At 43.9% G+C, this 14398-nt stretch overlaps 4 protein-coding genes across 4 annotated transcripts; 2 read left to right on the top strand and 2 right to left on the bottom strand.

The window, feature by feature from the left end:
* Positions 1–50: 50 nt before the first annotated feature.
* Positions 51–3173, top strand: I203_108408 (uncharacterized protein; the record flags this gene model as incomplete). Its single annotated transcript, XM_065518391.1, has 13 exons — positions 51–176; positions 245–503; positions 564–610; positions 675–806; positions 886–1018; positions 1097–1457; positions 1521–1841; positions 1907–1980; positions 2045–2175; positions 2236–2385; positions 2448–2533; positions 2597–2835; positions 2911–3173. 13 exons carry the CDS (start codon positions 51–53, stop codon positions 3171–3173), a joined length of 2322 nt encoding a protein of 773 aa, XP_065372756.1.
* A 1408-nt stretch (positions 3174–4581) lies between these two features.
* Positions 4582–6564, top strand: I203_108407 (uncharacterized protein; the record flags this gene model as incomplete). Its single annotated transcript, XM_019148579.2, has 2 exons — positions 4582–5980; positions 6098–6564. 2 exons carry the CDS (start codon positions 4582–4584, stop codon positions 6562–6564), a joined length of 1866 nt encoding a protein of 621 aa, XP_019002162.2.
* An 830-nt stretch (positions 6565–7394) lies between these two features.
* On the bottom strand, positions 7395–11107 carry I203_108406 (uncharacterized protein; the record flags this gene model as incomplete). The annotated part of the gene is made up of 13 exons (XM_019148578.1): positions 7395–7433; positions 7505–7779; positions 7839–7854; positions 7920–8050; positions 8118–8297; positions 8357–8369; positions 8442–8716; positions 8784–9716; positions 9782–10130; positions 10204–10320; positions 10416–10598; positions 10682–11016; positions 11077–11107. 13 exons carry the CDS (start codon positions 11105–11107, stop codon positions 7395–7397), a joined length of 2877 nt encoding a protein of 958 aa, XP_019002161.1.
* Positions 11108–11443: 336 nt separating this feature from the next.
* I203_108405 (uncharacterized protein) lies at positions 11444–14008 on the bottom strand (the record flags this gene model as incomplete). Its single annotated transcript, XM_019148577.1, has 7 exons — positions 11444–12445; positions 12507–12819; positions 12884–12964; positions 13048–13610; positions 13709–13738; positions 13810–13912; positions 13989–14008. 7 exons carry the CDS (start codon positions 14006–14008, stop codon positions 11444–11446), a joined length of 2112 nt encoding a protein of 703 aa, XP_019002160.1.
* Between the last annotated feature and the right edge of the window lie 390 nt (positions 14009–14398).

Genomic DNA, 14398 nt, shown 5'->3' with positions numbered 1-14398 from the left:
CATGATCCACTCGATATAGCTTTTCCTAATCGAGACGGAGACGAATAACCATGGCTCCGGCAACAAAGAGCTCGAAGAAGAGCACCTCATCGAGCAGCTCAAGCTCAGGCACGAAGAGTTCTTCCTCGAAATCAAGCCTGTCGGCTCCAACAAGGAAGATGAGCAGTATGAGCTCGGTAAGCTGGCATTCTACCTTGAAATCTAAAGAGAGATAGCTCATAATGGATTGTTGCTGGTCTATCAGTTTCAACCGACTCTCAACTTCAAACCTTCATCGTCTTCCTCCTCGTCATCTTCCAGACCATCAACCTCCACATCGTCGAGGAAAGATGAGGAGGATCGAAAACTTATGCCTCCCCCTCCACCTGGTATCAAGCCCAAGCAAGTCAGTCCACCAAAGGTGTCTGATGTTCCTGTCAACGGGAAAGGGAAAAGTAGGGAGGTTATTGTCATAGATGACGATGACGAGGAAGACAGCAGGTCTGGATTGAATCATGCTCAAGGTGAGGCCAGCTATTTTAAACGAACATGGGTTTACGAGAATAGCTGACACAGTAATTCAGACGACAAAGCTCAAATGTGGACTGATCTCTTTGGCCCTACAAACGAGGTGAGCTGTGTGTCTTTGTAACAGGAGGAACATAGCTCATTCTTGTGCGTACCCAATGTCATAGACCGAACTAGCACCTGGAAAAGCACGTATAGCAAGAGTGAAGAACTGGTTACATGAGTCATTATTTGGATATCCATCTGATGTACCTCCTCCACCGAGGAATGTCAACACAGATAAACTGAGGAAATATAAGGTATGTGAAATATTGATCAGCTGGCTACGGATGTCCATGAGAGACCCAGACAGCTGATATCTGCTTTCTAACGATACAGAGGATATTATTCTTGAGCGGTCCAGCGGGAGTAGGGAAGACTACCACAGTCAGATTATTCTGTCAGAGCTTGGGAGTGGAAATCATGGAATGGGGTGAAAGTGTTGAGGAGTGGAGTCTGGGTGGTGGAATAGGTAAGTAACAGATCTCAGCTGACACAAAAGTTCGCGACCAACATCTGTAGCTGATATGGTATATACTTTTACGAACAGACAGAGAGTCATCAATATCGAAATTCAGTTCATTCATCTCGCGATCCTCCTATCCATCTCTATCAATGTCATCTCAGCGTACCCCTTCTCAGCCAACAGCAGTGAAACCACGTCTGATCCTATTGACCTCTCTGCCGAACTTGTCGCATATACCTACACGAGAATCCTTTCACTCTTCATTATTGACCTTCTGTCAGACATTCAATAGTCTGAGCTGTCCTATGGTGATTATCCATAGTGATGCCGGGTCGGGAGGTAGGGCGGAAGAAAGTTGGATGGAGAGGGATCGAGGAGGGAGAGAAGGATCGTTGGAAGTGCTAGGTAGAGAAGTAAGGGATGGTCCATGGTGTCAGGAAATAGAGTGAGCTGAGTCCCAGAAGAACCGCCTCTGTCAGCTAATGGCATCTGTCTTATGATATGATAGCTTCCTACCACTCGCACCTACTTTTCTGAACAAAGCTCTTGTAAGGGTACTCCAAACTGCCATTCCCCGAGCTGTTGACCGGCCTTCTCATGCGACTGTGCAACTCATCGCTCTGTCTTCCAATGGTGATCTACGATCAGCAATCAATTCACTTCAACTGATATGTAGTGGAAAGAAAGACAGTAAGACCAAAAAGAGGAAATCCAGAGTTGATGATGCAGAGGTGGAGGAAGATGGTGGACCGAGAAAAAGGGGGTCGGGAAAAGGAAGTAGAGGTGGGAAAGGAGCGAAATTGGATGTCAGTAAGGATTTAAGAGCTGTGTGAGTCTCTCGATTGATCGATAGACAGTGTAAGTGCTGATCGCTGATATGGTTGTGTGTTATAGGCTGGATGCAGTGACGAGGAAAGAACAGTCATTGAACTTGTTTCATGCCCTCGGAAAAGTATTCTATAACAAACGTAAGTTGATATAAGGCAGTAAACTACCTTCAATTACATCAGCTTACATATAGGTATCTTGCAGGTTTGGATGATCCCAATATGGATGACGAAGATGAAGAATTACTTGAAAGAATCCGAAAATTCCCTCCTGATGCTCCTTTACCTGACCATTTGCAGGAATACACCAGACGCAAATCACTTGTCCAAATAGAAGTCAGTTGACATCTGATGATCGATAAAAGAGCACCACAACTGATCCTGCATTTCATATAGTCATTTATTCCGACAATACCAGTCGATGCATCTTCTTTTGCATTGTGGATTCACCAATCGTTCCCTTATTACTGTAATGAAATCGAGGAAGTCTCAACCGGGCTGGACGAACTCTGTTCCGCAGATGTGATGAGGACGGATGATGATATTGTGAGTCAGCTTATGCGATCTCGGAAAGCTTCGACCAAGCTGATTCAGTGTATCCTCTTCAGTGGCAATCTAGTCCCCAAGCTATTTCTTATGCCTTACATCTTTCTGTTCGAGGGATATTGATGTCCTTGCCTAGTCCTGTACCAAGGTGAGCTAGCGTGTTTAGATCGATCTCCATCATCGCAGGTGACTTGTTGACGTGTCAATATAGGAAATCACAAAAAGTCGTCAAACCTCAATTTTTCGAATCGTTCCGACTGGAGCGAGATAACGTCTCTTCACTGGATCATGTCGCAGGTTACATCACTAAGAAGGGAGTGGTAGCTAGTAATGCCTTCGCCGATGGTGGTGGGCACCATGAGCTGGGTGTATGGGGAGGGATGGTGAATAAACGAGTATTGGCTGGGGAGATGGTGCCTATGATGGTCAAGATCCAACCACTGTACGGTCGTGAGTGTCATCTTAGCATATAGCAGCTGTCGATCAAATCAAGCAGAAATATAGCTGATGAAGATTTATTGGCAGACCCCTTGCTTCCTCCTTCCGCTCAATCATTGTGTCTACCTCCATACTCCTCTTTCACCTCTTCTCGAGCTACTGCAGAATTGACAGCGAAGGATGAGCCGGATGCTGAGGACCATTATGAAGCTACTGCAGCAGGGGATGATGGACTGGGTGGCGTACCGTCCGTTCATACGGGATGGGACGAAGTGGATTCTCTAAAGTATGGGAAAGAAAAGGAGGAAGATTGGTTGATGGATGATGATATTGTTGATGATTGGGATTGAAAGTACATTGCACCAATGAATGATACACAAAGAACGAGAATTGTTGTACATAGTATATAGTACATCAAGACAAAATGCATTGTATGTTCATGTACTGTATATACATTGAGCGAGGTGGATCACCGCAACGTATTACCGAATTGATTGATTTTCGGATTTATGCGATACAGGATCAATTAGCGTTATCATTCCATCACATCGTGCGCTTGGATATTAGAGGGTAAGCTCTTTGGTATTCTTTGGTTCTTCAAGTTCCGGTCCGCCTGTTTGTCGACCCAAATGCCTACACACAGACACTGCTTGAGACCCATCCTGAAAATCCAGATTCAACATGTGGAACGCATTTCTACCCCTGGTCGATCCGAAACGTACGGGTCAGATAGCTTCGAGACTTGTTCGACACGAGGTAACAACGCATTTTGTGCGTGTTGATGTCATTAAAACGGTCACGATTCGACTCCTTATCAACAACTCGAAACACAAGATATTCACATAGTGAGACGAGACGGGTGTATGCAAAACGTGCAAACACGACTATCCAAACAGTATAACATCCCCGGACCTTCATTAGAAGGAATTTGACTTTCGGTTCTTCTTCCGATCAGACCTTCCAAATTCCAGAACATGGAAGATGATAAGGTACCCTACCAACCGCGTCTCAACAATGAGGTTTTGCCTTCGTCGGAATGTTTGGTGCAGGTGCATTCAGACGTCATATGAAAAGATGTAAGGGAAGTACGCTCAAAGGGCGTCTTGAAGGTTCACTTCGTTGCTTTGTTGGGAATGTTTGTAATGGTCGACCACAGGTTGCTTGCAACGACGTCGTGTCGATAGGCAAGTACCCGATCTATATATAAAGAAGCAGATTTGGATCGACCTTTCACTTGCCACCACTTCTATATTATTGCGACGATATATCAAATTGGCATACGTACTACTCGGTTCAACTCGACAACAATCGAGTAGAATCGACTTCGGATCAACCTTATCTACCTGCTACTACTATACTACGACCAACCCACCACTGACAACAGTAGAACCTTGACCTATCAGATATCAGACATTTTGTTATCATCAAACTTGATTCGAGTTCTGAGACCGACGATCATCACCAAAAGTCAACTCAACAATTCAATCACCCGTATCAAAGATCAACGCACAGACCACCGCGTTTTAACTTCGTGTTTGGATCAAGATGACAGTGTACGAGTGCGATATATTCACACCAATCCCTCATTCCCCCTCAAGAAGAAGGCATCCTCATCCTCATTCTCATTCTCTTCATTCTTCGAAAAGAAGACATTCCCTTTCTTCCTGTACCATCTCAGTCCCATTTCCCGTACCTGGACCGGGACCAACTTATATCAGACCAGAACAACGACAAAACCACCTCGGTATATCATTTGACATGTCCCCATCAATAGTAGAGATCATGTCCACCCCACCACCTCTTTCGCCTTCTTCCTCTTCTATGACATACTCATCTTCCTCGCCTACCACGCCCAATTCACCAAGTAAATTGATATTCTTCCCTCAACCACTTAGCTTCGATCACGACGACGAAGAGGAAGATGTATTCGCTGCTACACCTTCCTCATATAGGAATCAATCACTGGCCAAGCGGAAAATCAATGACGATTTCAGTTCATTGGCTTTTGGATTGGGAGGAATAGACAAGTTACCTGATGAACCATTCTATCCCAGTACTTCAATTACATTCAGAGATATCGATCCTCTTCCTGCTATACCTCTCAATGCTACACAACACCCCTCTTCAGGTAGTCGTGGTGGTACGAATGGAAATCAGCTACTTCCCTCAGCTATACCGTATAGCAACTCAGGTATCTCGCAGCCTGTCGAAACGCAAAAGGAAAAACGAAAACCATTCGGACACACTTTCCTACCACCTTTACCACCCCAACAAAAAGGTGTACCCACACCTCTACTTCCCATGGGATTCTTACCTCCTCCTTCATCTTGGCGACCACCTTCCAGCCGATCTCCTACAAAATCACCTTTAAGAAGGACCGATTCGGATGTCCTCCTTCCTTCTGAAGCTGACATCCAGGCTGAGGAACTCAAAAGACCAATCAAGTTTAATGGACATGTGAGGAAGAGCTCGAACGATTCTGAAATGACCATCAAGTTAGGTAATGGGTTCGTAGCTTTGGGTGTATCTCCGCCTCAGGACTTTGATGATGGTGACAGTGGTGATTTTCATTCCCAACCTCAAAAACCGATGAGCATCAACACTTATGGACATGGATATGGTATTGAACCAAGATCAAAACCCAATATCTCAAGGACTGTGAGTCAACGCGATCCGATAGCTGTACGACAAGAAGGTTATTCGGGTGGAAGTGGGAACGGCAATAGATATAGATCATCCTCAACAACCGATATCAATCCCAAATCACCGCCGCAACCTTCCTCACCCACACCGTACTCGTATAAACCACATGTATCTTCACCTTTGAACCAAAATGGTAGACCCACTTCGCCAATCCCATTTGCAATAGATGAAGACTACTTCCAACCCCAATGGCAAGCTACGATCGGGAGTCGATTCACCAGACCTGTATCACCTTCTTTACCAGAAGATCTCCTTACGCCACACGCACATAATATCTATGTGCACCAAACATTGTCATCAGCACCTAAACGACCCAAATCACCTACGACCGCCAGAGATTCCCTGAACGCGGTTCTGACAAGACACCCTAAATATGAGGATGGTGATGATGCGGAAGGGTACGAAGAAGATTCATTAGATAGACTGATCAGGAATGCTCAAAGATTCGAATCTGGTGAGTCAACCTTAACTACGGTATCCGCCACTTTCTCAGCCTGCACACTAGTACTATGTCCTTAAGGTAAACTTCAAGGAGAGTTGGACTGATGATGGGAAATAATGTGGAATCAAGGTTCTTCATCGTATTTCCCCAATACACCACCTGAATCACCTTCAGCCCATCCTTATATTTTACCTCTATCTTCCAACTCCAATGTGATCAAGTCTAAATCCAAGTCAAATGGGAAGAGGGGATTCCCAATACTCAAATCACTTTTCCCACCTTCGCCACCACCTTCTTCACCATCTATGAATGGTACTGCCTCTCCTGAGGTCGAAGACAATGATAGACCGAATGAGAATGCGTATGGCCAATGTCAAAGTTCCTTTGATGTGAACAAAGTCAACGAGAGGTTGAAGACTCAAAGAGGTAGAATATGTTTTGAAGAGTTGGAAGGCGTCGGTCAACCTTTCTTCGAGCATGAGAATGAAGATGAGGGGGTGGGATATAGACAAGGAATGAAGCGTGGTACACATCAGAATGGAAAGAAAGATGTATTCAGACCTGGTACGGGAAGAAGGTGGACATTACCTTTCTAGCCGAGCGGAAGGAATAACAAATACATCGTAGTTCGACCTTTCAACCGATCACCAAGAATGATGTCCCTTCTCATCTCGGGAGAATCTCATTCCCTTTCGTTTTGACATTCTGTCGACTATCGACCATTTGACTGTTTGCATCAGTCCTTATCCCAATTCTTCACTTTAATGCTTTTCCTCTTCCTTCTTGTGATCATCGGGAAACTTTCTATTCATCCGCTCCAGAACCCAATTTATCAATGTATTTTACATTACGATCGGATCACATGATCGAATGTCTGTACCGCAAAATGTCTAACAAAGAGCTTTGCCTTCATGTCTCCTCCATTTTTGTATCGTACTTACATATCAGATACGTTCGCTATCATTCTCGATCTTCACTGTATTGATATAATTGGTCAACTGTTAAGGAAATTTTGTACAATTCTGTAGCTTTTACTCCATTGTTCCAAATCAACTAATCAATCATTCTCGTTATTCTATGTCATTGTAAATAGTTGTACATTGTTTGACGATCTCAACTGTGTGTTCATGTTCCACGAACTCCGTATAACCATATGTATGTTCAGACAAGATGCGAATTACTTCATACATGCGTGAGAGAGATGTTCATACGTAAGGTTCCTATTCATACGTTTCACGGCCTATTTCCTTTTTTTCTTCTGAACAATCTTTTCTCATGATCGATCCACTATAATGACCGTGTACCCTTTCTCGATTTTTGTTCGTTTTCTCAACATTTCACATTATCATTCATACTCTCATAATCACTCTGAGATCGCTTTCTCCCCCCAACTCGAAATCCCCGCTCGGCGGAGTCGATCGATTTTCTACCACAATTCACACTGCTCCTTCTTAGGAGGGTTCATCTATGAACATCAAATCATCCGATCAGCATATCAGATACTGCAATTCTCCATCTCTGTAGCTTGGCACTTACTGGACTTCCAGCCTTGCATCCAAAAGCCTTGTGGAACGCATCCAAATTCTTCAACGTTCCAGTAGCTCTCCAGTAAGGTGGAGAGTGGGGATCGGTTCTCACTCGCGAAACAGCAGTGGCAGGTCGAGTGAGTTGTGCCCATACTCTCGCGAAGGCAAGGAAGAATAGTTGTTCATCTGAGAAATCGAGGCCTGGTAATCTCTCTGAGTTATTGGATTTGGAGACGGAGTCTTGCCATGCTATGAATGCTTGAGCTAAGCCCGAGTCGGCGATGTCTAATTAGACGTAATTTAGCTAGAAGTACGTGAACGACGACCATGGTGACAGAGCTCACCTTCTCCATTAGTAAGCTATGATTGGATATAGTATACTTGAGCTTATGTTTCACAGTGTGGTAGAATGAATTTTAACTCACATTACCATTAACATACACCTTGTTACCCTCAGCATCGTGGACGTAATACTTCGAGTACTGCTTAGCAACGCATTGGGCTCTTTCTTCGAAATCTTTCACGGTCTGCTTGGTCCACCAATCTCTCAATCGACCTAAGAGTTGTGATTGAATTAGATCAGCACTCAGCCAATCGGACCTCATTACAGAAACTCAACTCACCTTTTTCATCATATTGACTTCCAGAATTGTCGAACGCGTGGGTCAATTCGTGTGCGGCGACCGCCCCGAAAGCGCCATATCGGAGATGAGCGGGCCAAGCTTGGGAGTAGAATGGAGGTTGGAGTATACCAGCTGGGAAGACAATCTCGCCGTCAGGAGGGGAGTAGTACGCATTAACAGCTAAGAGAGAGAAGAATCAGCTTCATGATACCTCGCATCAACAGGACGAGCTAGCGTACTTTGTGGGTACATCTGATTTTGCATAAATTGTCAAGTCAGCTGAACTCCTGATGATAACAGAGTATACAGAGTGTACTAGCTCACCTCCCAAGAATCCCTGTTCCTCTTTCTGCCCAGGCCCAACCAAGTCCTACTTTCCTCCAAAAGAGTTGATCCAAGCACATTACCGAAGAAATCGTTCTCTTTGATATCCAATCTTCCATACCAACTTTGCAAACTTTCGGGATTGGTAGTATTGGGATAGAGAGGGTATCCGACTTTAGGAATAATAGCTTCTGCTTTCTTTTGGGCAGCTTTGGCAGATTCGGAATCCATCCATGGGATATGAGGGAGTTTCTCATGGAACGCCTTAACAATTGCTATGTACCAAACCACCTATGATCAGTCAAACAGATCTTACAGGATCCCTGCAAACGAGTGACTCACATCTGATGATATGTTCACCTTCAGCTTTGGCTTCAGGGGAGAAAGCTTCTCTGACGAATTCCCTTCCAGCAATGAAACCGACAATCTCATCTACCCAATTCAAACATACATCCTGTCGGTTCTCTTCTGTTCCCTTTTTGATACCTTTCAATACATCATCAAGTCTCTTCTTCTCCTGACGAATGGTTACTTTAGGTCCTAAAGCACTAGCATAGGTAAGAGCGAGTCTAGTGACGAAGTATCCAGAAAGTACATGATCGGGGGTCTTGTCGATCAAATTGGTGACGCTCTTGAGGTATGGTGGATGAGTGACAGTGATGTTGACTGGGAAAGTTCTGGGAGAGAAGGTAGACAGATACGTTGGGATATCGAGGAAAGGTAGGAGCTTGCCTACGGTCTTAGTCGAATATGGATTGTAAGCGAAATGAGGGTTGAACAGATATTCAGGATCGGCACCTGCTCTCATAAGTTCTCTTTCGAAATGAACGACCTTAGCAGCAAGCTTTTCCATTCGTTCGTCCGTTGGTTCCTTTGATGCTCTACCTCCGTCATGTTCCCCATCACCACCACTGGAGTCTTTTCCATCAGTTCCAGGCCATGGCCAAGGCCAATTGTCCTCTTCGATTTCGGCATCGGCAATATCGAACAGTTGTTCCAGTAAGCCTTTAGCATCCTCCTGTCCTAGTTCAATTGCTTCTTCAAGGTCCGAAATTAAATCGCGTTTGTCCTTCTTTTGTCGAACAGAAGTATGCTCAGCAATATCAGTGAGGATTCCAGCAACGACCGATGTGTACAGATCGAGAATAGGTTTCTCTTCGTAGTATTCCTTGGAAGGGAGACCGCCAAATGCTTGATATAACCATAAGCTCTGGACTTGAGAATCTTCGCCACCTGCATCACCCTCAATCTCGAAATTGACGAGGCCTTGGACACCTAAAAGAGAGAAGGGAATATAAGTGCCTGCTGGTATTTTCAGACTAAAAGGACAGCCGACTTACCTCTTGAATGGAGCCATGCAAGCGCCTTTGTGATCCTCTCTTCCCTCTCCTCGTTTGGTCGGTATTCGTAGAAATCTTGTACACTTTGAGATCGGGAGGAAGGAGCATCCCACTTCACTCCACCGCTCTTCTTAGCTTTTCTAAGTTGCTCGAACTCCTCGGCAGAGACAGCCAGATCGGCTGGAACAGTGTATGACTCGTCATACGTCCCTTTCCATTCGGATTCGGGTGATTTATCGAGAAGATCGGAAGACGATGACAAGGAATCCACATCGAATTCACCGAAGATATCAATGATGTGATCGACAAGGTCAATTATTGGTTTTCTACCGACATCGTTGAGGTGTTCCTACCAATCATCATGAGCCTCAAGCCAGATAAACTGAATTTACTTGTAATAGAGAGAGAGGAAGTGTACTTACGATATCAATACAACTGTTATAAACAGCTTTCAATTTTGCCAAATTCTGTTCATCCGCACTAGCGTCTTTGGAAGGTTTGTCCGACGAAATAGAATCGAGTACTTTGATTAAGATTTTCTAAACGTAATCAAATCAACATCAACCGATCATCATGTTGTCAGCTTCAATACGATATGGATGTCACAATATCGACCTTCAGCAGACTGACTCACCTTGTTATTATCGTTAACCTCGTTGAAAGCTCCGTATAATCCTCGATCAGCAGGGATAGAGTGCGAAGCTGCCCAACCACCCGTGGCGAATTCGTAGAAATCTTCACAGGGATCTACACTTTGATTGAGCGATTGAAGAACCGATGAAGATAAGATGACGCATTCGGGTGATAGGCATATTTTCTATTGACCACATTAGGATCGCATCAGCTCCAACACAACAGGACAACGAAAAGAAACAACGAAAGGGAAAGTGGCCAATTTACATGATCGGGGCTACCAGTAGGTCCAGGAGCGGGATTCACAACAGTCGTGGTACCATATCGAGTAGTCGTAGCAGTAGAAGTTACATATTCAGTCTTCCATCCTCCATGTCCTTCTCCCCCATGTCCATGTTTACCTTTTTCCTTTTTCAACAAACCTTCTGCACCAGCGAATAAACCTATGAATATACTAGCTAACAACAGTAACAGAACGGCTAAGCCACCCAAGAATTTTTCGAGCAGCGTTAGGGGTCGTGAAGGAGAGAAGATTGCTTTGAGTGGTGATTGGGATGAAGAAGAGGGGGTGGAGTTGGGATTATCGAGGAGAGGAGCGTTCTCTGAATGGATAAAATTCAGCAAGGGGTGATGATCTCTTGAAGTTGTATCACCCTACTCACCCTCGTCGGTCGATGCTCTTGGCTGAGCCATGGTGGACAGTGATGATCTGGGTTACTGTCCTTGCTGAACTAAGAGATATAGTTGTAGATGCGAGAAAGAGACGCATGGATATGGACACTTGAATGAGACCCACACGCGGTCCAAGCGCGCAATCGTCATCGTGATCATCTCATCTCATCTCATCGCGTGTCATGTGTCATGTGGCGAATAACCTTGATCAGTTAACCGGATCTGACCGAAGACATCAAGCATTACGAATGAAATGGTCAGAAGTATATGCATACATGTATGAGCACATCGTACAAACAGATCTCCAGTGGATCAACAGATTGTCCAAGTCTAACATAATTGAACTTCAGAATCCTTCTAAGCCCCTAACCACATCGCTCTTGCAGCTCTACCTATCCTTCTCCACCTCCCAACCTTTATACCATACTGGTCCACCTCCCCTTCATTCTTTCTGATGGCATGAGCAATCTCATAGTAACTCACTACCATCGTCCTCACTCCTCCTCTCGCAGTTCTAGGTAGATTATCTATGGAAGAAATCGATTGATCCCTTAGTTTATCCGCTAAATCCAATAATTTGTCTGTATATAATCTTGTTGATGGACGTCGAGAAACAGATGGGAACAGTATCTTGATTACTTCCGAAGAGGATGTAAACCAACTCATAGGTATATAAAGCCTCGAGATCAACCCATCTTTAATTATATCTCGAGAAATATTGACCAGTTGGAGTGAACAGCCCATCAATCTTGCTGATTTGATTATCTTTGACCGCGAGTCTCCTTGATGATACCTTCCTTCTTTTGCGCCGATCTGCGAAGCTTCTCCACTATTATGTATTTTTCTGAAATATTCAAACTCCTTCACCGGTTCGGTCGATATGGAATCCAGGATCGACCATGATAAATAACATATCGCTCCTGCTATACTGCCCGCAACATTATCGGCATACTCCATCAGATCGTCGCGAGTTTTGATAGGCAGATGGTCCGTCAACTTATTTTCATGAGCTTGCGAAATGGTCGATAGTGACTTAGAAGGGAATTTAAGATCCGTTTCATATCCATCACATAATTCCAAAAATGGATCTATCGGTATCATTCTAGGTATAATCAATGAGAACAGGTGGAATGCCGATCTGTCCTCGGGTGTGAGATTGGGTATATCGTCCAACGATTGGTCTAATTCTTGTAATGAGTATGGTTGTGCGGGGTATCGAGTTTGTAATTGGTTAGTGAGTAAAATATGTCTTCGTATAGATTCTAGAAGTTTGTATCTGGCTTCGTCTAGAGACTTTGACGATGAATCGCTCGGATCTGAGCTGGTGTTAAGAGAGAAAGGCTCGTCGATCAGGTTATCCTATATCACAAAGTCTTGTTAGCTGAATTATATGGAAAATATCCATAAATTATCAGCTCACTGTAACCCTACACCATGCGTAAATCACCACCAACCCAATCCTCATCTCCCTTCCAAAAGCAAGTTTGGCAACTTCGAAACTTTTACTTCCCTTCTTTAAAGTTTTCTCAGATATTTTTAATCCCACTAATATCCTGCGATCTATTTTAGGTGGATTGAAAGCTACTTTTGCTAGTAGTTTGATATGAGCAATTGGGTTAGATGGTGGACATGGAGGTAGATCTGGGGAAAGGAGGAGAAGGGTATGCAGATGGGAGATTAGGGAGGATGAGAGGACGATGAGGTAAGTGGTAAGGAAGAAGAAGATTGCTTCTCTGAGGAGACGGGCATGGATTAGTGATCCGTACATAACTATTAGGATCCGATCATTATGCTTACTCTATAGGTAAGCCTCTCCATAATTCCACACCTAATGTGCTACTTGCAGATATCGACCAACTCCCACTTCTCAATGCGATCCTACAAGCATCATGCTATCAGCACAGATAACCCCTTTAGTCGATGGACTGGACCGATGTTGTGAAGGGGGGAATCCGACTCACGTATCGACAATCCATAACCATCCCGTCGCCAGCAGAACGGTCCACCAGTCATTCCGAGTACATCTAGCACCCAAGTACGTCAAGAATGATATGACGGGTGTTATCCAAACGAGGATCCAGCCGAGGTAAAACATATGATGTTTCATTCCGTAATCTATCGTATTGTACAAGTTGGTCTGCTGTACTAGCCTCAAGCCGATAAAGGATACGACCAGCCAGAGAATCGAAGATATAGGTCGACGAGGGAGAGTTTGAATATGAATATGAACCTCAGACCTTTCGGGCAACAATGCGGATATCTGTGTCTTCTTTGTCGATTGATCTTCTTGTCCTTCTCCTTCTCTGTCTATCTCAGACTTCTCACTGAGAGCCTTCGTATCATTGGGTATCTGATCGACGTCCACATCGAAAGATAACAATCTCTCATGGGTGAATATCGAATGAAGTAATATAACCAAGATAGGTTGTAAGATGAAAAACATATGTTCTTCAATTGGTACATGATATATCTTGCCTATTATCGAATTTGGTGGGTACGACCATCCTCCTTGAGATAATATATACTGTGATCATGAATTAAACGTATTAGCCTTTGTGTCATGCCCTCTGATGTAAGCTTTGATATTATGATGATATTTATCCAGGTATGTTGTCAACTCACATTATCCCATGGCGTAGTCCATATTGTCGCCTATACGATACCATCAACATCAGCTGAAACATAAACCAAGTGAAGTGGTTTAAAAAAAGTATACAACATACCATAAACCCTAGCCATACGAATTTCAGTATCTCCCTTCTACCTATCAGTGGATGATATATCAATCCTAGCAGTATTATAGGTGGTATTATAAAGTACAAATGTCTATATGAGACATACGATGAAGGGATCATACGTCAGCAATCAGCTATCATTACACCATATCACAGCGAGCGCTTACATCTGAATATAAGTGAACATCTTCGCGTAAGGTTGTCCCTCTCGAAGGCAAATAAATAGAAGTTGCTTCCAATGATCGAACTTGTCCCAAGGCGATATCGAATAATTGTGAGATATTCTTTTTTGAACGGCTAATCGACGATACGATGCTAAGACATGATATCGTATGATAAACTTCTATTGACAAAGCTTTTGCTAAAGATGTGCACACATATATGTACAAAATGAAACGACTATTCTGTCATGTTCAGTATTGGCATGAAATCGCAAGAGGTTAAGTTATACGTATACAAAAAGGTAAACAAAAAAGTGCGGATGCTATTCTCGAAATATGAGGTCAGTCACCGGTCCCATAGGGATGCCACATGCCGAACTGCCGGCATCGTCCAAATGAGATGCAATCTCAAAGAC

Source organism: Kwoniella mangroviensis, chromosome 3, assembly GCF_000507465.2.
Source record: "Kwoniella mangroviensis CBS 8507 chromosome 3, whole genome shotgun sequence".
In the NCBI taxonomy this organism is placed as follows: domain Eukaryota; kingdom Fungi; phylum Basidiomycota; class Tremellomycetes; order Tremellales; family Cryptococcaceae; genus Kwoniella; species Kwoniella mangrovensis.
This window is presented reverse-complemented; position numbering and strand designations above follow the sequence as displayed.